Source organism: Chelonoidis abingdonii, chromosome 2, assembly GCF_003597395.2.
Source record: "Chelonoidis abingdonii isolate Lonesome George chromosome 2, CheloAbing_2.0, whole genome shotgun sequence".
Lineage (NCBI taxonomy): Eukaryota > Metazoa > Chordata > Testudines > Testudinidae > Chelonoidis > Chelonoidis abingdonii.
The window spans coordinates 218022993-218048581 of NC_133770.1; the positions used below are offsets into that span (position 1 = coordinate 218022993).

General features: G+C 41.8%; 1 protein-coding gene across 4 annotated transcripts in view; it reads right to left on the reverse strand.

The window, feature by feature from the left end:
• OSBPL1A (oxysterol binding protein like 1A) overlaps nucleotides 1-25589 on the reverse strand; it is a 160999-nt gene that overhangs the window by 31744 nt on the left and 103666 nt on the right. For all 4 annotated transcript variants that reach the window (XM_032799011.2, XM_075062973.1, XM_032799010.2 and 1 more), the window contains one exon: nucleotides 5952-6114. In XM_032799011.2, the coding sequence (XP_032654902.1) occupies nucleotides 5952-6114 (163 nt within the window). The remainder of the gene's footprint in view (nucleotides 1-5951; nucleotides 6115-25589) is intronic.

Below are 25589 nucleotides of genomic sequence, written 5' to 3' on the forward strand. Positions count from 1 at the left end.
TGCAACCGTGTTACACTGTTGACTCATTCAGCTTGTGATCCAATAGGACTCCCAGATCCCTTTTTGCAGTACTCTTTCCTAGGCAGTCATTTCCTATTTTGTATGGAGATGCAACTGATTGTTTCTTCCTAAGTGGAGTACTTTGCATTTGTCCTTACTGAATTTCATCCTGTTTACTTCAGACTGTTTGTTCAGATCACTTTGAATTTTAATCCTATCCTCCAAAGCACTTGCAACGCGTCCCATCTTGGCACTGTGTGCAAACTTTATAAGTACACTCTCTATGCCATTACCTAAATAATTGATTAAGCTACTGAACAGAACCGGACCCAGAACTGACCCCGAGGGACTCCACTCGATATGCCCTTCCAGCTTGACTGCGAACCACTGATAACTAATCTCTGGGAATGGTTTTCCAACCAGTTATGCATCCCACCTTATAGTAACTCTGTCTAGGTTGTATTTCCCTAGTTTGTTTATGAAACAGTCATGTAAGACAGTATCAAAACTGTTACTAAAGTCAAGATATACCATATCTACCACTTCCCCCCCCCATCCACAAGGTGTTACCCTCTCAAAGAAATCTATTAGGCTGGTTTGATGTGATAAGTAACAGCATGGATTTGTCAAGAACAAATTGCATTATATTCTAGTTATTTGCAAATTATTGCTTAATTATTTGTTCCATTATCTTTCCAGATACTGAAGTTAAGCTGACTGGTTTAATTTCTCGGGTTGTCATTATTCCCCTTTTTATAGATGGGCAAATAATGACATTTTGCAGCCCTCTGGCATCTCTCCCATGACTTTTTGAAGATAATCACTAATGGCTCAGATACCTCCTCAGTCAGCTCCTTGAATATTCTAGGATTTATTTCATCAGGTCCTGGTGACTTGAAGACATCTAACTTCTCTAAGTAATTTTTTAACTTGTTCTTTCCCTATTTTAGCCTCTGCTGCTACCTCATTTTCACTGGCTTTCCCTATCTTAGACATCCAATTGCTACTAATCTTTTTTGATGAAAACGGAAACAAAAAAGGCATTTAACATGTCTGCCAGTTCCACATTTTCTGTAATTTGTTCCCCCTCCCCTCTATTAAGTAATGGGCCTGCTCTGTCCTTAATCTTTGTCTTGTTTCTAATGTATTTATAGAATGTTACCCTTTATATCTTTAGCTAGTTTGATCTCATTTTGTGCCTTGGCTTTTCTAATTTTGTCCCTACATATTTGTAGTATATTTGTTTATATTCATCCTTTGTAATTTGTTCTAGTTTCCATTTTTTGCTGGACTCTTTTTTTTGACTTTCAGATCATTGAAGATCTCCCTGGTTAAGCCAGGGTGGTCTTTCGCCATACTTCCTATCTTTCCTACACAGTGGGATAGTTTACTCTTGTGACCTTAATAAAGTCTCTTTGAAAAATTGCCAGTTCTCTTGAATGTTTTTTTCCCTTAGACTTGCTTCCCATGGGATCTTACTTATCACCTTCCTGAGTTTGCTATAATCTGTCTTCTTGAAATCCATTATCTTTATTGTGATATTTTCCCTAACACCATTCCTTAGAATCATGAACTCTACCATTTCATGATCACTTTCATCTAAGCTACCTTCCACTTTCCAATTCTCAACCAGTTTCTCCTTATTTGTCAAGCCAAATCTAGAACAGCCTCTCCCTTGGCAGCTTTCTCCACCTTCTGATATCAAAAATGGTCTCCAATCCATTCCACTATACAATAGACTCTAGGACTGGAAGGGACCTCGAGAGCTCATCGAGTCCAGTCCCTGCCCTCATGGCAGGACCAAATACTGTCTAGACTATCCCTGATAGACATTATCTAACCTACTCTTAAATATCTCCAGAGATGGAGATTCCACAACTTCCCTAGGCAATTTATTCCAGTGTTTAACTACCCTGACAGTTAGGAACTTTTTCCTAATGTCCAACCTAAATCTCCCTTGCTGCAGTTTAAGCCCATTGCTTCTTGTCATTGTTGGTCACTTACAAGGCTATTTTAACCTTTGACTCCCTCTGGTGGTATGGTCTCATGCCCTTACCTTGGTTAGGGTGCAATCTTGTGATTCTCCCACAGGGGGCTATAGCCCAGGGTACAATCTATCAGCCATGATTACTCTGTAGGCCCAACTAGGTTTGGAAACTGTGACCAGTGGTAAACAGTGACCAGACAGACTTTTCCAAACAAAGTATTGTCTATTTGCCATCGTAAGAATAAAAGAAAATATGCTTATCTATCTTACCTGGAGACCTGCTATCCCGAGGCACAGACTCTAGGCAAGTCCCCCTTTACTCAAGACCCCTGACTTCTAGGGTCTGTGAGTCACTTCTTGTCAGCAACTCTCCACAACCATTCACCCCCTCTCCTTTTATCTCCTCTTCCCACATAGAGTTTTGTTTCAGCTTCCAGGACTTAGTTCTCTTGTGTTAAACTGGAATTCATCTTAACAAGCTAGTTCGCTGAGCTCCATAGGGGGAGTCAGTGAAGGGACACATCAAACGGGTCTACTATTCTCCTGCTTACATGGAAAGCTATTGTCTTTACTGTGCATCTGTTGCCAACCCCTCTTGAATTAATCCCCTGTATTTATACAGTAACCTCTCCCTTACAGCAGTTTGATCTGGAGCTGCTCTAGTGTTCTTCTGTAAGACTTTTGAATATTATATGTTCTGTCACAACAGATTGATCATTAGAGAGGAAGGGGAAAATATCTAACTAGCTGCAAAGAAAGCCAGTCCACACAGTGGAAGCCAAAATTCACAAGTACAAGAGGACTGACCAGGCAGCAGAAGGCCCTTCTAGGCCATGGAACTGTAGCTATGCGACAGTCATATCAAAAAGTACACTGACAGCGGGCATGGTGAAAGTCACTAAAACGTTAATCAAGGGAAGATACTCCCCTGCCATAACAGGCAGGCAAACCCTGACAGCCTAGGCTGAACAAGAGTGCTAATTTCTAAAAAAGGGGAATTCAGATAATAAATATGCCTGAATAAAGAGAAGTGGCAACACACAACAATGCACAAGGAAAGGATTAAACTGAGACCAGATACAAGACCAACACCAAGGCAAGTAACAAAAACATTAGCTTGGGGCAGAAATCCACATATCGCCTAAGCAGGAAGCGGTTAACCAAAGATCAATTCAAGCTAATGAAAGCTGCAAATTGAGGGGTTAGTGTACACAGTTTTTATATCAATTTAACTATATCTGTTTAAAAACAGTGTGAATATAGTTATATCTTAAAGGTCTGAAAGACGGGTTCATTCAGAGAACGCTTATCCTCATAAGCGGCAGTCGTGGCACTCTATGGCTACCACTCCAACTTTCCAGCCAGCTCTAATTTGGAGTCCCTTCCTGTAGAAAAGTCCACATTTTGGAAAAAAAAAAAGAAGTGTCTTGAAGTGTCAGAAAACATGGGCTCCCCCTTCCCCGAAGGGGATTCAAGGGGGAAAAAAAAATGTTTCTTGACAAAACTAAATCTCAGTTTCTCAACTGCCCATCTGGAAAGCTCTTGTCAATTTCCTTTTCCTCAAGGCTTTCAGGCAAGCAGTCTGGGAAATGTCATTTCATTTTTCAGGACAAAAGTTGAAAAAATTTTCAGGAAAGGTGAGTTTTTTCTCCCATTAAAAAGTTCTGTTTGAGAAAAGGGTATTTTTCAACAGGAAAATGATGAACTCCTGACCAGCTATCCTCCTAATTCCAATAATTGTCTGACTGATATTACTTATTAACGAAGGCATTTTATAGATTGGGAACAGAGACAAACTCAAAAGATGACTAGAGAAATGGAATGCCTTTCTTAAAGGAGAATGGGAGAGCCTGACTTGTTCAGCCTAGCAAAAGGCAGGCTGAGGGGGGAATGGGATTGCATTCTGTAAATACATCAAAGAGATAAGCACCAGAAAGTCTATCTATTAGCCTGAATATATCTTTTCAGTGTCGGTACAAGAAAAAATGAGTACATACCGGCCCCAAACGAACCCACACTAAAAACTGGAAGAAGGTTTCTGACCATCAGAAGAGTGAGGTTCTGGATCAGCCTCCCAATAGGTGTACCGGGGACATGAGGTTCTGGACCAGCCTCCCAATATGTGCAGTGGGGACAAACAGTTTTGACAGCTGGACAAATTTATGTGTAGGATTGTATGATGGGGTTGATTATGATGGTGAGGGACAGGGCTTGGCAGCCTTGTGGGTATCTTCTGGTTCATATTTGGAGTTTCTAAAAATCTCACGCTTCAACCAGTAGTCTGCAGGGGTCAAGAAGGGACCTCCTCATGCTCAGGTATGCATGCACACGCATAAAATGTACTAAGTTGTGGGGTTTTTTGGTCTCCTTCCTCTGAAGGAGTAGAGATGGCCACAGCTAGAGACTGGCCACCTCATCCAATATCCCCTTCACTGGTGCTTGGCTGGTTAATTCTTGATCACATGCTCATCATCTAACTGATCCCCCCAGGTTACACTGACAGTGGTCTTAGAGGTTTTCCACCTACCTCTGTAGCATGGGATTCAGGTTGCTTGCCACGATTATCTGGGAACACCTCACTTGATCAATTCCCTGCCACTGCAGGGGCCTCGGGCATTGGTGCACTTTGGTCCCTCCTATTCTCTGCCTCTGGAATATAGTTTTAATCTCCTAAAGACTAATAGTTTGGTCTAATTTTGGATGTTGGTTTTAGTGTGTGGGTGCTGAATGGTTGGGGGCTTATAATATACATTACTTAGGAGACTTTTTGATTAACTAATATAGATCTGGTGAAATATAAATACCACTGCTTTTTATTCCTTTTGTGGGTCACAGAACAGTTTCCAGGACTGAAATTCTTCAGGGGCAAGGAATAAGATGGTATGACACCAGACTCAGAACCAGACTCCTGCATGCTCATAAGGTACCACTACAGGTATGCCCACACAAGCATAAGAGATTACAGCATGGCTGGCCCACGTCAGCTGACTCAAGCTGTGGGGCTAAACACTGATGTGTAGACACGTTTGGGCTCAGGCTGGAGCCCAAGCTCTGGGACCCTCTACTCTCGCAGGGTTCCAGAGCTCAGACTCTAGCCCTATGGTCCCCAAACTTTTTACCTGACGCCCCCCTTGGGCCAGGAGTGGGGCTGCAGCTCCTCGAAGGGGGGCGGAGGCAGTGGCACATGGACAGGGGTAAGTGGGCTGCGGCTTAGACTGAGTTCAAACCCTAACTATGTTCAGGTAAGAATCTGGACACTTTTTTGATCAAGTTTTTCCCTAAGAACATCCTAAAATATATAAAAATACATGCACACATCCTATACCCTTACGCCCCAGACAAAAACCAACCAACCATTCTTTAATCTTCAGAGAAAGAGACCTATGGAGGCATAGATGCCATGGTGCTCAGGTGCTTTTAATTAAAAAAAATTGCATTAAAATTTCAGTTGCAATACTGACATTTAAGTTACAGGAAGGAGAGGTGGAACTGGCACCTCACAAACACTCATCCATCCCCCAGCCTGTGACTGGGGACAATCCCTAGCTCAATCCATAATGAAACATTGTAAAAAAAGCAAACTGTTTTTCTGAATCATAATGTCAGCTGTAATTGAAAGTTTCTTGGCTTATGTCTTTACAGAATATCCTTACATTTTATTTGATAGAAAAAAATGTGGAGGGAAATTGCGATTCTGGTGATCAGCCCTGCTATGATCCAAGTTTTACAAACTGTGCTCCTGGTAGACGGAAACATGCCACAGTTCTAGGCCCAGATTCAGTACGTACTTAAGCACTTGCTTAACTAAGTACATGAGAAGTCCTGCTGCAGTAAACCAAATGCTGAAGTACCTCTCCATACAGGTGCCCTAGATGGTACAACTAGATTATTTGGGCCCATCCCGTTTTTAAACAAATATATAGACATTTGCCACATGTTCAAGTTCCAGATGTTATCTGCTTACCTGAAACAGCATCATAGAACTGTTCCTCACTAAGGATGCTTAGAGGTGGTGATCCTTTAACTAGAGACTGCTCTAATTCATGGTGTTCGGTGGCTAGTGTCTCTAGTGCTTCTGACAAGATCTTGTTTTTCTCCTGCTCATGCTCCAGTTTCAAATTCCTCACCTATAAGTAGACACATGTATGAATAGAATCTATCCTCTAAATAGCTTTGAGCCATACATTCTTGTGAGAGATGAGATTTTAGTTGGTCTTTGAACCAGTTATTTACAACAGAAACTGAAGTAGCTGAGTTATTTGTGGATTAAATGAGCGATATTACAGGCTAATTCTGTTCCCATCACATGATTTTTTGTCTCAACATTTTTTAAACTATTGAAAAGTCTCTCAAAAAAAAAAAAAAAAGATGATGGAAGTTTTATATAAAAGAATTCTGCAACTGGATTCAACACACAGCTTCTGACTGGCTAACATTCCAAACAATTACTACATTTTAAACAAATGTTTCCCTGATTTGTTGGTAGTCAGAATAAAAAAGCCTGTTTAGTGTTTAACGTGGATCCACATGCAGCAAGCCACTTCTACTGTTCTGCTCTAATTTGGGCCAGCTAGTATAATTTCAACTGCATTTCTCAGCAGGTGAGAGTTACATAGGTGCTAATATTTAATTAACATTTTAAATATTGAAGCGTGCTAACCCCTAGGATTACTGTTTGCAAGTAAGTTAAGGAAGTGAAAGAGGTGAGAAGAAAGGAGGGGAAAATGTGACTGGCTGATTTGTCTCTGATGTAATATTCCTACCACCCTATTGTAAACTGTTCATAGAACAGCCACAAACTAACACGAGAATGGGGTTGAGGGAGGGAAGAGGACAAGAGGAGACTGGCAAGCAGATGGGTAAGCCCCCCACACATATTAAGCCTTTGTTGTTTTCCTGTGGTGTTACAAGTGTCAATCTCTTCTGAACTCCAAGAACTACTAACATGAAAGCAGTAACATATCCCTACTAACCCTCATCCTCTTCCTTGTGCTATTCCCTCCTTTTAGGGGAAAATTTACACTTGGACCTTTCCCAGGGAGCCTCCCCCACAAGCCCTCCACCTGCTGCCTTCCCTCCAATCCAAAGGCTGCTTCAATCTTCGACCTTCTTCCACACTGTTTTTCCTCCAGATACCCAATGTAAAGGCATTCAGCTTCCCCGCCACTGTTTTCCCCTCATTCCCTTCTGAGAGTCCCCTTTGTATCCCCCTTCGCAGCCTTCCCAGTTCTCAGATGTAGTTAACTGAAACAGCATTAGAGAGTTACAGTGACTTGATTTCAGCTTATTTTGTAAGCAAGAACTGTTTATATACCAACATTAGCTAAGATTATAAATAATCATAATTTTATACATGTATTTTACTTGCCTCTGTGCTTTTTGCAAACTTTTTGCCTCAATCTCTGCTTGAACAATGAAAGCTGATTAGGTCAGTTTCACTTTTATTTATAGCCAAGTTCACTTTCAACATCTTTGTGCTGAAATCTTTGGGTCTCAAACAAGGTAGCATGTTTATTGAAAGCCATCTGTGCCCATAATTTATAAAAAGATTCAATGCAACACTTCACTTGAGGATATTTTAACAAAATGTATGTTAGACAGTTCCCTTAAATTTTGCCACTTGAATAGCAAGAATGTTAACTTCTCAGGTAGGTGAAGTGTTAAAGTTGCAACTTCATCCATGAAAAAATATTAGAAACACATCTAAATTTTTATTATAAAAGATAGCAAGCAAAAATGTAGCCTCCTGGCTTTACCACAACACAGTGATAAAGGGTAAAGATTTCAAAATGCACCCACATTCTATTTTCAAAAGTGATTTCAGCTCCTAAGTGCCTGTGTCAAATAGAACTTATGCACTTTTTGAAAAGTGTACCAAAAGTAATTAACTAAAGCTAATAAAATCCAGGAAGTCTCAACTAAATGTTTTATTGTGAGAAGATTTCCGTAGCACCAAAGGATGACAGTTTGAGGAACAGTAGGTGAAGCTTACATGCCATATGTGCTCCAATACCAAGCCCAGTAATCGAGTTTCTTTTATTTAACTGGTAGAGTCAGAATCTTAAAACAGCTCTTCTACAATCCTTTCGTCTGCTTTGTCATTCATGGAATGTTGCTCATAATTGTGTAATGAGTACCATGCCCCAAAGTGAATTCTCCTTTCTCAAAAATAGCCGGCTTTGCAGCAGTAACTGTCTTCCATAAATTGTAAGGCTTCACAGCTGCTGAACACTTATTCAAACAAAAATGTAACGCTCCTAATACCTAAATAAAAAAAAGTTTCTCCTGTGATCCTTGTAGCATTAGACAGCAGCTAAAAGATACATTAGTAAACAAAGCAGGGCTGCCTGGGGCGGGGGGGCGCCAAGTGGGGCAATTTGCCCTAGGCGCCACAGGGGCCCCCACAGGAATGTCAGAGGCTCCCCCCCACCGCTGCCTTTCCCCAGCACTTCAGCGTGCCGCATCCAGGAGTGGCCTGGACAGAGCAAAGCAGTGTGGCTCAGGGGGGGCCTGAGCTCCTCCCGCTCAGAGCCACATGGTAAAGGGGTGGGGCTGCGAGCTATGGCCAAGCGGCGGGAGCTCAGGTCCCGTGGTGCCATGCCACTGCGGCGCTGTCCAGGGCTGCTCCTGGATGTCGTGCGCTCTGAGGCTCCGGAAAAGGGAGAAGTAGGGGTAAGCGGCATGGTAAGAGGGCCGGGGTTGGATATGGGGCAGGGAGTCCCAGGGACAGTCAGGGGATGGGGAACGAGGGGTTGGATTGTGGGTGTTCTGGGGGTCTGTCAGGACTCAGTGGGGGAGTGGATAGGGGTCAGGGCAGGCAGGGGACAAGGAGCAGGATAGGTCAGGGATTCTGAGGGGGGCAGTTGGGGGCAGGAAGTGGGTGGGGATCAGATAGGGGGCAGGGCCAGGCTGTTTGAGGAGGCACAACCTTCCCTACCCTAAAAGCTCATTCAGCAGTTTGAAACTTGTAGACAGCTATTTAACACAAAGAGCCAAGCTGTTATCTTTTCCCTTAAGGCTACCATCCCTTTCACTCCTCAAAATGCCAAATTATACTCTACATTTAATTTCAGTGCCATAGGGAGATTCATGTCAGGGGAGGGTAGCTTAATCTAAAGTGGCTAATTTTAAAGTAACAGTGAGAGCCAAGAGAGCCAGGGGGGAGGGATCACATGAGAAGAGCAATATCCTACACCACCTACCTCCTTCCCAACCCTACCAAGGGAGACCCCCCCACCCCCTCCCCTGCATTCCCTAAGGCTCCAGAGGGGTTAATTCAGTGGTCCTCAAATTTTTGTACTGGTGACCCCTTTAACACAGCAAACCTGAGTGCGACCCCGTAAATTAAAAACATTTTTTATATTATTTAACATTATTATAAATGCTGGAGGCAAAGTGGGGTTTGAGGTGGAGACTGACAGCTTGCGACCCCTAGTAATAACCTCATGACCCCCTGAGGGGTCCCAACCTCCAGTCTGAGACCCCTGAGTTAATTTAATTTTAGCACTCTGTGTCCATTCACATGCATCTGCTATTTTGAGCATTGCAGTTTTCACAACATAGGCTCATCCCAGATTCTGGAACAAGCTCAAATGTTCAGTTCCTGGAGTATGTACATAAGCTATACTAAAGACAAACCTACAGTAACCGTCTCCAGTTTGTGAGGGACCCCCTGGAGCAAGTCTCTAGGAAACAGATAAATTCATGGTGGTTAAGTCCATTAATGGTTATTAGCCAGGATAGATAAGGAATGGTGTCCCTAGTTCTTGTTTGTCAGAGGGTGGAGATGGATGGTAGGAGAGAGATTACTTGATCATTACCTCTTAGGTTCACTCCCTCTGGGGCACCTGGCATTGGCCACTGTCGGTAGACAGATATTGGGCTAGATGGACCTTTGCTCTGACCCATTGTGGCCATCGTTATGTTCTAACCTAAATTAACCCAAAGTTACGGAGACATATGAGTCAAGTATCAGAAACCTGGAAAAATCTGACTGGATTGGCTGAAGTGTTTGGTCACAGCTGAGGTGGTTCAAAAGTTTTGGATTTTTTTTAAGCAGAATTTTTTTTATTGTTTCTTTAAACAAACACAGCAAGCAGCAAATATTTGGACACATGCTTCTGAAACCCCAAACCACGTTCAGGTTTTGGCAGACTAATTTCAGCTTTTCAGTTAAAATTTTGAAGGAACGCAGACACTGTCTGTGATTTGTCCAACCCTTTTAATGCGCTTTAGTGCCTTTTAGCACTAGCTGATGCTGAGAACCAGTGATACCTTGTAAAGGTGACTTGAAAAGAAGTTCTCTCAAAACTGGGTTGTGCAGAGATACAGAAGGTTTTTATAGTATTCTATAGTATTGCAACTTTTTTTTTTTTTTTATGGAAGGGGACCCTGAAATTGCTTTGCCCCAGGCTCCCTGAATCCTCTGGGTGGCCCTGAAACAAAGTGAGGAAAAAATTAGACTAGTCAAGTCAATGTGACTGGAAGATGAAAATTGAATTCCCTTGTTTTAAAAGTTAACCAGAGGGAAAGGGAAGAAAAAAAAAATCAAGTTTAAGATAAAATACAGGCCCTGATCTTATACGTTTAATAAAGTGGGCAGATACCTACTCCCACACAGAGCCCCAGAATTTAAAGAAGTCCACCAGTTTGTAGCTCAATGCAGGACAGGAGCCTAAATGAGCAAGTCTTAAAGAGGAAGAAGGACTTTCAATGAAAGAAGATTCCAAAAAGCAGCTGAAATTCCATAGAACCTACATCCAATTTTAAAGAGTGAAATGCCTTTAAAGTGAAAAAACTGGTCCTCCTTCCACTTTTAGTCTGATTTTTTTTACTCCAGTTGTAGTTCTCTTGCACAGCCTCCACATAAACTATATAAATGCAACCACCACTGAAAGATAAACTTCTTTGAAACTTAACAGCCCTCCCAAGTAAAAATGCAATGTATTTACTGGACCATTCATGCTCAGTGCTATTTTATTTTCTCCCTACTTGCTAATGACCAGGCATATATTATTTACTTCTCTTCTATAAGAGTGTTTCCAGTTCTCCAACATTCACAAACCCACCTTGTAATAAGCTGCTTGCAGAGACAGGCCACGTTTTTTCAGAGCTAAATGGGCCTGGTCCCTGATTCTACCAGCAGGAGTTAGACCATTGCTCCAAGGCAAGCCACTCCTTCCACTACATTCATTAAGTTTTTGCATATAAAAAAAAAAGAGCAAAAATACATAACGAAGCACTTGATTTTTCCAATCATTTTGAGCTACAGCCTTCTGTAAAGACAGACCACTTCTGCTTGAGTCTTACAAAATTGCCCATTTGCTATGTTGGTTCACAAAACTCAGTCTAAAATTCACATTTTGAATGCTAATATAAAATACTGGCTGAGAATCAACAAAAGTAAATTGGCACTAATTTCCATCCCTTTCCCTGTCAAAGTCTTCAAAAAAAACAAAAACACAAACAAACAAAAACCAGTCTTAAGTGTCCCAATAAGTACTGATGAAGCAGCAGAAAAGCAAGGCAGAACCTCCACTGCAATTTAGAGTTACTTTCCCACTACAGTATCTTCAGGGCCCTGCCTCCCCACCATTTATAAATAAGATTCTATTGGATATTATTGAAATTTCTGTCAACTAGACTTTGCAGACAGACAAGGGAACGTACTCGGCATGACACAGTTTCCAGAGGAGTTTCCTTGTATGTATTTGTCTCATTCCCTTTTGTGCAGTCTCATGCATTTGCTTCCCTTCCACCTTTTGTTTTACAGCAGTAAGAACAAATTCAGCAGCTGCTTTTAATGTAATCTCACATTGGGATTAAAATGTTATCGATTTCAGTGTGTGCGCAGCTCTGGAAACCCAGTCCATGTACTCTACCACGTATTCCATTCATAGTCTCCGTAAAGTGCAGTTTATGGCAGAGTTGTAGCAGGTCAAGAATACAGATCTCAACTATTTCCACTGCTGAATTATGAGAGTTGAGTTCAGCAAGATGGGTTTAAGACAAGTTAACTATTTCAGTTAGGCTTTCTGTATCATGACATCGAGTACACGATTACAGTAACAGTTTGTAAATTTGATGGTTACTAGTTGAAACTATCGATCCATCTAGTTTTAGCTCAGAAAGAATGACAATGATTTTACCTGAGAGACTATGAACTGTACTATTGTCACTGCAATTATTGTTAAAGTTTAATACCTACACAGTCTTCAGTTATGTGGGTCAATAGGGCAGGGACCATCTTTTTATTCTATGTCTGTACAGTGCCCAGTACAGCGGGTTCCGCATCCATGACTGGGCTCCTAGGTGCTACAGTAATACAAATTAAATATATACATCCTACCTAGTAGGACAGCACAAGAACTCCAGTTACAACACAGAAAATTTTGCAGCCTTCATTGGACTGAGTTCAAATTACAGCTTAAGTATGAAAAGAAAAGCTGCTGGGCCAAAGAAATTTTCCCTGAAACCTGCTGGCATTTAGAGCAGTTTGGATTAGAGTGCTGCAATCCAGTACCCATCTTCCAATTCATATCATATATCCCAATTCAGAGCTAATGCCTTCTGTGGTATTTTATTTTCCAAGTTAATTTAAACTGAGGTCCATTAAGAATGGCATATTCCAAAAACAGGCAGAATCATACCACTGATGTTTGAGACTTCAGTGCCACAAATACATGGGATCATTATGTGGCATGCTAGCACAGCTGCAAGCAGCGCTATGGAAGTACTGCATAGCGACCAAGGTCTGGAGGCAACTGGAGAGGATAGACAGATGGGAAGGAAGAAATCTAGACTTTTCAGAAAAGAGAACAAGGCCAGCAGCTGTTAAAGAGATGAGTAAAATAAAGTTAGAAGTAGAGCAAGACTTAATTTTTTGGCATTTCTGAAATATTACCTGTCTTTATGGAGTCAAGAGGGCAACATGGCTTATTTCATTTCGCTTTCTGAAAGAACACAATCTTAGACGAGTTAACAGACGCTCTACATTTGGACATTCTGAATTGTGAAGAAGGATCTTCCTTCCTTCCTAAACATATTTCCCTGGAATTATCTGCAGTAATGCCCAGCTTCAAAAAACACATAATATTGCATTTTTCCAGGTATTTATTGTCCAATCTTGTTTAAACAGTCTACCTAAAGTAGTATAGTCTACCATGACAGAACTTCTAGGTTTCTCCACTTCTAGGTTCATAGAATAACAGGTTTGACTATGAGGAGGTCATCTATTCCCCCCTCTGCTCAAAGCAGGACCAGTTCCCAACTAAACCAAGTAGGTTCTCCACTTATTCATTGTGATAGCTTGGAGAGAGTCAACTTTTCTTTCAGAGACTATATAAAAATACCCATCCTATATCAGAGAATAGTTGAGCCTTTGTGTTTGTAACATACATTAAAAGGCACTACAGAATGGCACATTAGTATTAACAGAATAACTGAAGAAGCTCTATAGCCAGATAGTATTTCTTCAAACAACCCCTTGGGCAAGAGTACCATTTCACTAATAAGCTTCCATTAGCCAGAAAAAATTAATTGAGTCATCAAGGTAATGGTGTCTTCAGTTTCTCCTGAGATCTCAAAGATCTAGCAGTAAGAAATCTAGTATCTTTTCGGAATACTTACTATAGAGTGTAGATAACCCATAAGCACAGGAAAATCACTGCCCACTGAGCAAATGCTCTGTACCAAACATAAAGCATGAATTTTTGATCGGTGCTCAAATGCTACTTATTAGAGTCAGGTCACAACTGAGGGGAAAAAATATAGGTTGCAAAATGGTGATGGAATGGCATAATTAAGGTTTGATATCATGAAGCACCATGGCTAGAAGCAACGTTACACACCAGTAGATTACCAGCTTTCCGATGGAGGTACAGAATTAGTTTCAACTAGTTCTGGAGAAGTTTTGGTCTTTAAAACAGGTTGCTTGTTCTTTGGGCCAGCAGTTATTTCTGGTACCAGACCCAGGCTTATGGCAGGTCTCAGAGGTTGGAATCACAGTGATGAATCCATGTCCACCCACCAGACTTTTTTTAAAAAAATTTTTTTCCTACTTTCCTTTTCTCAATCTTTCTACCTTTAATAATTTTGCCCCGTTGTCCACTTCAAGACTAGTTCTGATTACCAGCCCTTCAACTTGCGAGTTCTGCATTGCACTCTACTGCTGTTTGAGGAATACTATTAAATTTACCAAAAAACAAGTATTCCAATAGACTGCATGGTATCATGGATAAGACCAACTCTTTGGACACATTTATAATATTGCATTGTAAGGTGAAATGTCTCTAGTTTCAATTTTTTATAACAAAGATTAATACTCTTTTGTTACAACATTTAAAATGAATTTGTAGCATGAGTATTTCACCATATTTAGAACTGCTCATATATGCTTTAAGATAAACTTCTAGCTTTAGTTTCCCATGAAAAGCCAAAAACAGTTCTTGTAAAAGTTTACCAAAATCAGAACCATCTTCTAGAATAAAAGTTCTTGCAGATTTTTATTTTGACCTACAAAGCTAGTCTTTATTTAAAAAAAGTGTTGCAGCCAGCTACAGTCCAAATATGCATCATGAACTTATGTAAAGCTACCATACAGGGAGCAGTAGGAATCAAAGTAGGGGATTCTATGACTTGTGACATTTAGCATTAAATATAAGACTACCACCAAGGAAGGTTTAAGAGTAACAGTTTAAGTCAGCCTTCAACTGTAGAGAGAAATCTGAAACATGAACACAACTGTATATTCCAGTACAAAAACCCACACTATTGCTACAATGCAGCTTATTGTTTCCCTAGTACCAGTTTCTTCCCACATAGTTGAATTATTTTGGTCAGTACCAGTTTGAACTAGTGCTGAGTAATTTATCATTCTACTACTTACAGCTTCCAAATTTAATATTTGGAGTTACTTGCATCTACACAGTTCCACTTTTCTGTTCAAACCTAAAAAGTTCAGCTACATCTAGTGACTGACATCTTTCAGTATCTTCCCCAACATCCTCTGAGCAGCACAAGTGTAAATATGTGGAGATTTCAAAGATGGCACAGAGTCTTTTCTAATTAAGATGTTTCTGAATGTTAATAGTCACATAAAGGTGCCAAGCAAAGTCAGTGGCATGATGACATGCTTTTAGATTTTCCACTACATAAGTACATGATTGAGAAAGTTTGGTCTAGTTGTGTGCTGAAATGAAACCTGAAGCCAGTTGGTACATATGCCACAGAATGCGGTTATAAGTTTATACTGCAAGTACTCCTGGTTTTAAGCATACATTTGAGTTTCAGTAAAAGCAATTATTCTGAAGATAATAGAATCATAGAATGTAAAAGTTTAGATGGCATAGCAGAATTCCTGTTTTCCAATACAGAAAAACACACATTGAGAAAGCCTTCATCAACTTATTGCTTTAAAAACAGTAGCTGTCATATAAGCTAACCCACTAACAATAAGGAAGATTACAACCCATCACATGGCCTCACTCTGCCAAAGCAAGACAGCAAGAGCCTTTACTGATTCCAGTAAGTCCTCCTTGGAGCTTTTAGTAAACATTTTTTCCTCAAACCATTACTGTCATGTTGGTGTAAGCCAGTGCACTGAAACACTGGGCCAATTTTTTTTTAAATCCATCATGCTTTGTTACAACAATCATTTCTTGCTCAGTGAGATGCTTGCTCAGCTCTGATAACATTTACTGTTTACTCATTTCAGAGAGAAATGTATTGAAGGAATAGTTGTGTCACTAACAAGTGACTTATCCTGTTACTAACGAGTGCACTTCAAACAGACAACACGATGTTGTGACTAATCAAGGAGGTAAGCCAAGCACATTGTTGACAGGTAAAATGTTACAGACTATTATAAAAGCGCATCTTGATCTGCATCATGGAAATATGGCTGATCGATACCAGAGGCTCAGGGTTAGCTCACCACCTCATGCCCAGGATACTTTAGTCAACCAGATCCAGAAAACTCATTAGGCAAAGATGATACTCCTTTCCCTTCCTGGCTCAAATGCAGGAAATACTCACTTCAAATGGAAAGTTTCTTCATTACAGCCACTTAATCTGTAAATCCAAAAACTAATCCAGGCATCCTGACAATCTATATCACCTCAGCCTGATCCAAAACTCACTGAAGACACCACAGGCTTCGCTGAGGTGGTGACAGAAACACACAGATGGTCAATTTCACAAGACTCACACTGGAGCTTTGCCCCACCAGGCAACTAACACTTCTGAAACAATGCCCCAAAGCTTCCTGCAGGAACTCTCCACAGTCTTGCAAACGGTGTCTATCCATACAGTTTGCCATACCATGACCTGGAATTCAAGAACCAATCCCTTCCCTTGTGGGGTCCATGTCTGTTACCAGGTGGATAAAGGTCTCTCCCATTGTAAACAAGCCACCAGCATAGCCCACCCCAGCAGTTTAATGTAGCCCTACTAAATCCTACAGTTTATAGAAGTAGTCCACAAGACACCAGAGTGCTCCTGATCACTGCACTTACCATTATGCTGATAATCCACTTTTTGCCCAGAAATTGCAAGAGGCTCAGACTGGGGCTAGGATGCATCTCAGTCAGCTTGGTATCAATCTGAATAAACTTGAGGGGATAATGGTGGGGTTTAGGGAGGCACCTAGAAGATATGGCTGAGGTTCTAGGTAGCACCCTCCTTCAACTGACGCTACATTTATGGCCAACATTCAGAACTTAGGGGACTGGTTTATTCCTAGCTTCTACATTAACAATATTTCAATGACCAAGATTCTCCCCCACCCCGTTATCTCTGAAAAGGGGATTGTGACCATTCCTCTTGGACATGGGCCTTGCTATCATAACCCTAACCTTTCACATTTACACTTGACTACTGCTATATGTTCTACTGCAACTTCTGAATAGGTTTAAGTTGGTACAAAACACAAACTGTTTTGAACTATATAGCCCTCTGGGAGCATGTGACCACACTGCTCCACAATTTGAACTGGCTGCAATTCATGTATTTGTTTTGAACTAAAAAATCATATATGATCTGGGACCATTCTCTCCTTGCAAGATCCTATTCCAGTTAATATCAGCAAGAGTACTAGAATATCTCTGGTATACAAGAGGGAGCTGCTATCAGCAGGACCTTCTCCTAACCCTATGACCGAAATTCAACCCATCCACCCCTGCAGGAGAAATACACCCCATAGTTTGTTGAGAGCCAGGGTGAGGCAAAGTCCATTTTTCCAGAAAGCCTCTGGGGAAGGCTGAAGTAGCTGGGATTAGGACAGTGATTTTAGTGTTTTCCTGCCTCGTAGGTGTATTTAGGGGAAGAACTGCTATTGTTTTGATTCTACAGTGGTTTTTGCATTGTATTTCTAACCACTGGTATGGGTGTCAAGTCTGGGATAGGAACTTTTGCATGCTTATCAAAGTCAAATAAGTAACCACACAGACCCTTTTCAGAAGGTTTAAAAAAAAAAAAAAAGATTTGCAGTGGGTACACATGTAGCCATGTCCCCCTTCAGAGTATTTTTGCACTTGCCTTTTATTTAGATGATTGAGTTGTGGGAGAGGTTCAGCAATATACAAAAACACTAATTTGGGGTTAAAACCAGTGATAGAAGATGCCAAAACAGTGCATTCTGCCCCCATTCTATTTACTCCAGTCTTTTTAATCACATACTGGTTAGCCAAAACACAGACTCATTCAAATGAATCAATTTTGTCCATTTCCTTTTAGTATTTTATTGTTATGCTATTTTGAGTTGAACTGAAATCAATATGGCTGGTGCAACTACATAGTACCTTATGCCAAAAGTCTTTGTGTATCACTTATGTCAGCACATCTTTGGGAAGTAGTGCTTTGTTTTAGTGTAACTTGCTGCAGAGCCAGAAGCGAGTATAAAAAAAAAAAAGTAGCCCTTACAAAATGAGGCCCCCTTCCTTCAAAACACTACACCCATGGATAACCTCATGCACCAAACAATAGCATCAATGAACTGTTTGCATACATAAGATTACATGTTAAGCATTAAACCAGGTCAAGGCCACAAACTTTAGAAGATTTTCAGCGATGGTCAGGTGACTAAAAGGGATGTCCGTGAGAATGACATGTTAACTTTTACCCACCAAGGTGTAAAGATCTAAAAAAAATCCCTTTTGACACTGCACTTTTTAAACTGGTAACATTTCCTTTTTGATTTTAAGATCTTATAAATTTTAATGAAATAAAAGGAGAGTTTAGGATAAGCTATATTCCCCTTAATACATTTAAGTTTTCAAAATACCAATGATTGTGTTTCTGATAACTGCATTTTCCCCTTTCATCCCTGATGAATATGAAATAGTTATGTCGATTTATTTCAACATCACTTGGTGCTTTTCCTGTCCAGGCAACTATCAGGTTCTTTTGCTGATTCTGAAAAACTTCTCTGCCCACAAAGAAAAAAAAATGCTGCTGCACAGGGATTTGAGCATCATTACCACAGATGTGTTTAAAGTTCTAGAGTAAACAGAGCAAAACTGGCTGTTTTCAATGACATCCTACCTGTAAATTTAGTTCTCGACGCTACAAGTTCCAGATTTCGAACTTATCATAAAATTAGCCAGCCTTCATAAGTAACTAAAAAGCTGTTCCACAGCCAATGTTGCACATTTCTTAATCTTTTTTTTATAAAAGTGTGTTTGAAAACATTTAGTCTGAGGCTTTATTTCCATGGTACAACTTGGTTTTATTACGTATCTTTGGTAAGTGGGGAAGTCTCTGAAGAAAGATCATGTACCACAAGCCAACTGACCATTTATCAACCTCAGCTACTCTGAATAGTCCATCCTACAGAGTAGCTGTAAGATGGAGTTGTTTCCTATGAACTCTGTGTGGATGTGGGAGATGGTGTTTTTTTGGCAGGGGGAAGGAGTGACAGCTCTGGGATGGTTTTTCACAGCCCAAAACAGTCAGCTCATTACTTGCATGAAATTTCCATTGAAGCCACTAGGCATAGCATATGGCTGAGGGCAAAGTTTGTCCCTTAGCCTAGGTGACGCTGTTAGATCATAAGACAAGAGCATTCAAAGAAAGAACATTTATAGTGGTATCCCTGCTGTGATATTTTGTTTGAGCCCTTCAGATAATCAATTTTCACTTTAGTTTCTAGTCAGTTTCACCTAGTAGATATATTTGAACAAACACCCAAGAAGCTTCAATTAGAGACTAGCTGCAATTTTAACGGAAGAATTTCTACTGGATAAGTGCCATGCCATACAACTATCTCCACAAAAGTCATGTCTATTGGCAGTCTCAGACAGGAAACGGTGGATGGGCATGGAAACTGAATTACCCCTTAGCTAAAGAGGTGGCCCTTGCAAGGTCAGGGTGGAGCACATGAGCAGAAGGGTGTGAGGTGGCCTGCACTGGTATATCTGTTTGTGATGGAGAAATTCTATCTTCAGAGCTGTCAAGCAAGCAGTTGTCATCAGCACTATACGGAGTAAAAAGAGCCAACTGCATTAGTGAGTATTCATATACACCAGATAAAGCTAAGTTTACAGTGGCAATGCTCTTATCCTTGCTATTCAGGACAAAACATGAATATGCCACTATTTTAGGACAAGACCTTCAGGTCATTGCTCATTTGCAGTCATATTCTGCCCTTGATTTTCACACAACACTTTGTCTGTAGAGTGCTGATTGGCTCTGCCCACGGAATGACAATGCCATCATTTATCCTTTTGGTGCAACGCCAAAAAACATTTATTCACAGAAGCGTATGACTTAGTTTAAACCTTTTCACAGGCAAGTCAAATAAACCGTGGCATAAGTGCCCTTTACAGACATAGGTGCTGCAATTTACTCAAAGATATCTGGCTGTAATATATAAAAATGTCCTATGAGGGTGATGTGCACAAACTATAATAGTGATTTTCAGAATTTACACAGTTATGTCATTGTGAGTAATCTAGTATTCATCAGCTATTCCTTTAACAATAGCTGCAATAATGCAATCAGAATTAAAAAATAAAGTTCTCAGAAGACAAGGTAATAAGTTGCAACACCACAATTAACAGTAATATTTAGAACTACATTTTAAGATATAAAAGCCTTCAAGTTTAGTAGTATTCCATCTGTGACAAAAGTTTTCATCTCCAGAAAGATATATTGGAATTGGAAAAGGTACACAAAGGCAAAAGTGATTAGAGGTATGGAACAGCTTCCGTATGAGGAGAGATTAACAAGACTGGGACTTTTCAGCTTGGAAAAAGATGACTAAGAGGGGCTATGACAGAAGTCTAAAACCATGACTGATGTGGAGAAAGTGAATGTTATTTACTCCTTCACATAAGAACCAGGAACCATCCAATGAAATTAATAGGCACAGATTTAAACCAAAAGGCAGTATTTCTTCACACAACACAGTCAAACTGTGGCCCTCATTGTCAGGTGATGATGTGAAGGCCAAGACTATAGCAGGATTCAAAAAAGAACTAGGGGCTTTTCTTCATGTACAGCACTATTGTAGCAATTTAGTGAAGATGCTCCTATGCCAACGGGAAAAGCTCTCCTGGCAGTGCAGCTAATCCACATCCCTGAGAGGCGCTACCTGTGTTAGTGGGAGAAGCTCTCCCGTTGACATAGAATGATCTACATGTAGAGTTACAGTGGTATAACTACACCATTCATGTATGGATTTTTCACACTCCTGAGTGACAGTTATGCAGATATAGGTTTGTAATGCAGACCCGGCCTAGATAAATCCATGGAGGATAGCTCCATCAATGGCTGTCAGCCAAGAAGGGCCAGGATGCACCCCTAGCCTCTGACAGCTAGTGGATGGATCACTTGATTGCCTGTTCTGTTCATTCACTCTGAGGCACCTGGCATTTGTCACTGTTGGAAGATAGGATACTGGATTAGATGGCTCATTGGTCTGACCCAGATTGGTCACTCTTATGTTCACTGAGCAATTCCCTCCCCATTTCCCTCATCCCAGCAAGCCACATTGACCATGGCTGGAACTGTGAGGGGCGCCATGCACAAGCACTCCAAAACAGAGGTGTCAGGAAACATGTCTTGTTAACTTCAAGGAAGCAAGAGAAGGGAATTCTGACTCTTAACTTTCACTTTCCATCATAACTGGATTGACAATGATATCTGTGTTTTATCTGTAGCTGCTGCTGCAGCAGCTGTGAGGGGGCTCCCACTCCACACCACCAAATCCCTGAGCCAGATTTGGGGGGGGGAGGGGGGAAGATGACTCAGGAGGACACGTTCTATGAGATCCTGTATCAGACTATGAGCAAAGGGCTTGGAGGGTGAACACTGCAGACAGCCTGGAGAATTAAAAAGCAGAGACGAGAAAGGCCCAGATGTCCCATCAAGAAAAGGAAAGGGAGATGCACCAGGCTTCTCTGGCATCAAATGCAGCTGCAGCAGACTCTGGTGGCCCTACAAGTTCAAAAATCCCAGCTTTGCCTCCCTTTGCAGTCCATGGATACCTACTACAGCACACACACCCCTCCCCCAAATGTTCCACATAGTATCAGAGGCCCCATTCCTACCCCTCTACCCCAGGGGACATCAAGGACAACCACAGCTTCACATATGCCAACCTGTAAAAGCTACAGTTGCTCTAAGTATAGGTAAAATGGATGTGAATGTTCTCTCCCCTTGTTGTTACGTCCTATTAAGTTCTTTTATGTATCTGTCTGTGCAATTTAAAAGCATTCTTTGCACTGGTTTAGTTACTGAATAAAATTCTATTTGGAAAATAAATTCATTTTATTAATTCACAACATATGCTGCAGCGCACCTAGCAGTTCTGAAAACAACTACTTATTACTGTACAGTAGAAGTGGGTAAACTACGGCCCTTGGGCCACATCTGGCCCGTGGGACCCTCCTGCCTGGCCCGGGAGGCTAGTCCCCGCCCCTGCCAGTTGCCCTTCCCCCCTAGCCCTCCTAACCGACCCTCTATACAATTTCAGAAACCTGATGTGGCCCTCAGGCCAAAAAAGTTTTCCCGCCCCTGCTATATAGTGTAAACAACTCTTGTGATAACTATAGTCACTAATCCTAAGTGTAAAACAAACACTGAAGATCAGGGGAACTGACAGTGTTATATTCATAGATGTACATCAACCACTACACAATTCCCTACAGCCTCCAAAACAGCAGGGCCAAGTAGAGCACAGTACACCACAACACATTACTGTAGCTTACTGTTAAAGTGCTCTTTCAAAGCCTCCCTGAGCTGTAAAGCCAGCTCTTCTGGTGGCCCTTGTGCCCGACTGTTCAAACTCAGACAGCTGCTACACCTCCAACCCAGCAGCAATTTTCCCTCCTTTGCTTTGCATATATTACGTGGGACACAGCAGGCAGCAGTAATCATTCGTATGTTTTCCCCCCTAACATCCAATCTTGAGAGTAAACACCAGCATCCCTTCAATCTATCAAAAGTGCATTCAACTATCATTCTGCACTTGCTCAACCATTAGCTGAATCTTTCCCTAGTGTTGTCAAGGTGGCTGGAGTACAGCTTCAAAAGACAGGGGAGCAAGGGATAGGCTGGGCTCCCCAGGATCACTACTGGCATTTCAACATTGCCAATGGTAAAAGCATTGACATGCTTTACATTCTTTCACTGGCTGGGGAAAAAAGTCCCTGCTTGTAGCTTGCTGAAAAGTCCTGTGTTCTTAAAGAAGCAAGCATCATGCAACTTTCCACCAGGCAACCTTGATGTCAGTAAAGCACCCCACCATGATCCATCAACACTTGCATAACCATAGAAAAGTAGTCCTTTCTGTTGATGTACTCTGTGACAAGGTGTTCTGGTGCCAAAATAAGGATTTGTGCACCATCCACTGCAGTTTGGGAATCCCCCTGCTGTAAATCCATTCCAGATGTCATGTATGTTCACAAAAGTCACAGTCCTGCATAGCAAGAGATGATTAATGGCCCAGCACACTTGCATTACAATGGCCCGCACAATGGATTTTCCATCTCTAAAATAATTTCCCACTGACCGATGGCAATCCAGCATTACAAGTTTCCAGTGTGATCACCACTCACTTCTCCACTGCCAGTACAGCTCTCATTTTGGTGTCCCTGTTCCAGAAAGGCTGGGGCTAGCTCGGTGCACAGATCCAGGAATGTGGCCTTGTGCAACCGGAAGCTCTGCAACCGCTGCTCATCATCCTAAGCCTATATTACAATGTGCTCCTACCTGTCAGAGCTTGTTTCTCATACCCAGAAGTAGCACTCCACCTTTTGCAGCTGTTCCATGAATGCCACCAACAACATTTAATTGGTTCTTGCTGTGTCCCACAGCAATCTGTCATATTCCCTGCTTATTTGGTTATTCTTATGGCTCTGCAAATACCGGAGAAATGAATATCCTGTGCTTGCAACGCTTTTGTCAGAAAAGACAGACAGTAAGAAGTGCTGTGCGGGGTCATGGGAGTTCTTAAAAAGGTGCAAAAAAATTATGGGAAACAGATGACATTATGGGATGGAAACAGCTGCATGCTAGAAGTTGATCCCTTCGTCCCAATCACCTCTGTATGACTCATCTCTGTCCCAGCACGCATTGCCAAAGCTTTCCCAAAGACAGCATGCTGGATGGTGGCAGGACAAAATGGTTATCCATCTTCTTGCAACTGTTGTTGTTCATATCCATTCCAATCAGGTGTGCGTGTGCTGTGTGCACAGTTGCCGGAAATTTTTCCCCCAAGCAGCTCTCATTCGGTCAGCTGTGGTGCCCACTGGAGTGGCACGTTCATGGCGTTCAATATATGACCCTGCTGACTCAACTCCCCTTTAGTTCCTTCTTGCCAGCTACTCTGACAGAGTAGAAGGGAGGGTATTGGAATGGACGTGATCATCATCTCAAAGAACAGTTACAAGAAGGCGAGTGACCGTTTTCTTCTTGGAGTGCTTGCTCATGTTGATTCCAATCAGGTGACTCCCAAGCTCTACCCCAGAGGTGGGGTCAGAGTTAAGAAATCACTGATTGGACCCCTGCTCTGACAAAAGCTGCATCATCTCTAGCATGCTGTCTGATGTAGTGAGAGGTGAATGTATGCACCAAGCAGCTGCCCTGCAAATATCCTGTATCAGGACCTAAGCCAGGAACATAGCTGATGAGACCTGGGCCATTGTGGAGTGAGCCTCAAGCAGGGCTGGGACCTTGGCAAGCTCATAATATGTGCTGATGCAGGCTATGATCCAGGAAGATAATCTTTGAGATAAGACCGGGAGTTCTTTCATGCGGTCTGCCACAAGCAGCTGGTTTGACCTTCTGAACAGCTCTGTGCATTTGACATAGAATGCTAACGCCCGCCGAACATCCAATGAGTGCAGCCTTTGCTCTTGAATACTGCTGTGTGGCTTGGGATAGAGGACAGGTAGAAAAATGTCTTGGCTAGTATGGAATTGTGACACTACCTAAGGGAGAAAGGCCGGGGGCGGTCTGAGTTGCACATTGTCCTTGTGGAAGACTGTTTACGGTGGATCGGCAGTAAGGGCCTTTGGCCCTGTGTATACTACAGGAAAAGTCAATTTGAGTTATGCGAATAGTGTAACAAGTAGATGTAGCTTAGATCTTCTTACCGCGGGGGGCACACTACACGATGTCGACAGTGTCAGCTCCCCTTACTCTTCTTGATCCAATGGAGTACAGGAGTTGACAAGGAGCTATCTGTGGTCAATTTAGTGGGTCTTCAATGACCGCCATGCATTGATCGCTATGTGTTGATCCCCTGGAAAGTGTAGACAAGCCCTTTAACTCCAACACCACCCTGGCTGATGTGATGCTGACCAGGAAGGCTACTGTGACACATGCTAGAAAGAGTTAAACATCTTGCAAAATAAATAATCCTCAAAAAGACATGTAGGGAGATAATGTTTGTGTACTTACATACATATGAGTAGTAATCAGTCCCTGTCTATGCTGTAGTCTGATAATTCAGACGTCAAAAGAACATCCTATCATGTACAATAATTCCTCACTTAACGTCCTCCCACTTAATGTTGTTTCAAAGTTACGTCTCTGTTCAATTGGAGAACATGTTCGTTTAAAGTTGTGCAATGCTCCCTAACATCGTTTGGCTGCCTACTCTGTCTTCTGCTTGTAAGATTCTGTGAAAGAGCAGCAACTTTACACGGGAGCATTGCACAACCTCCTCTTCTCCACCTCCTCCCACTCCCTCCCAGTGCTTCCCCCACTGCCAAACAACTCTTTGGTGGCGCTTAGGACTTTCTAGGAGGGAGGGGGAGGAGCGCAGAAGTGCCCCATCTCTGTTCCTGCTCCTCCCTCCCAGAAAGTCCTAAGTGTTTAGAATCCTGTAGCACCTTATAGACTAACAGACGTTTTGGAGCATGAGCTTTCGTGGGTGAATACCCACTTCGTCAGATGCATGTAGTGGAAATTTCCAGGGAGAGATATATATGCAAGCAAGCTAGAGATAACGAGGTTAGTTCAATCAGAGAGGATGAGGCCCTGTTCTAGCAGTTGAGGTGCGAAAACCAAGGGAGGAGATACTGGTTCTGTCGTTGGCTAGCCATTCACAGTCTTTGTTTAATCCTGAGCTGATGGTGTCAAATTTGCAGATGAACTG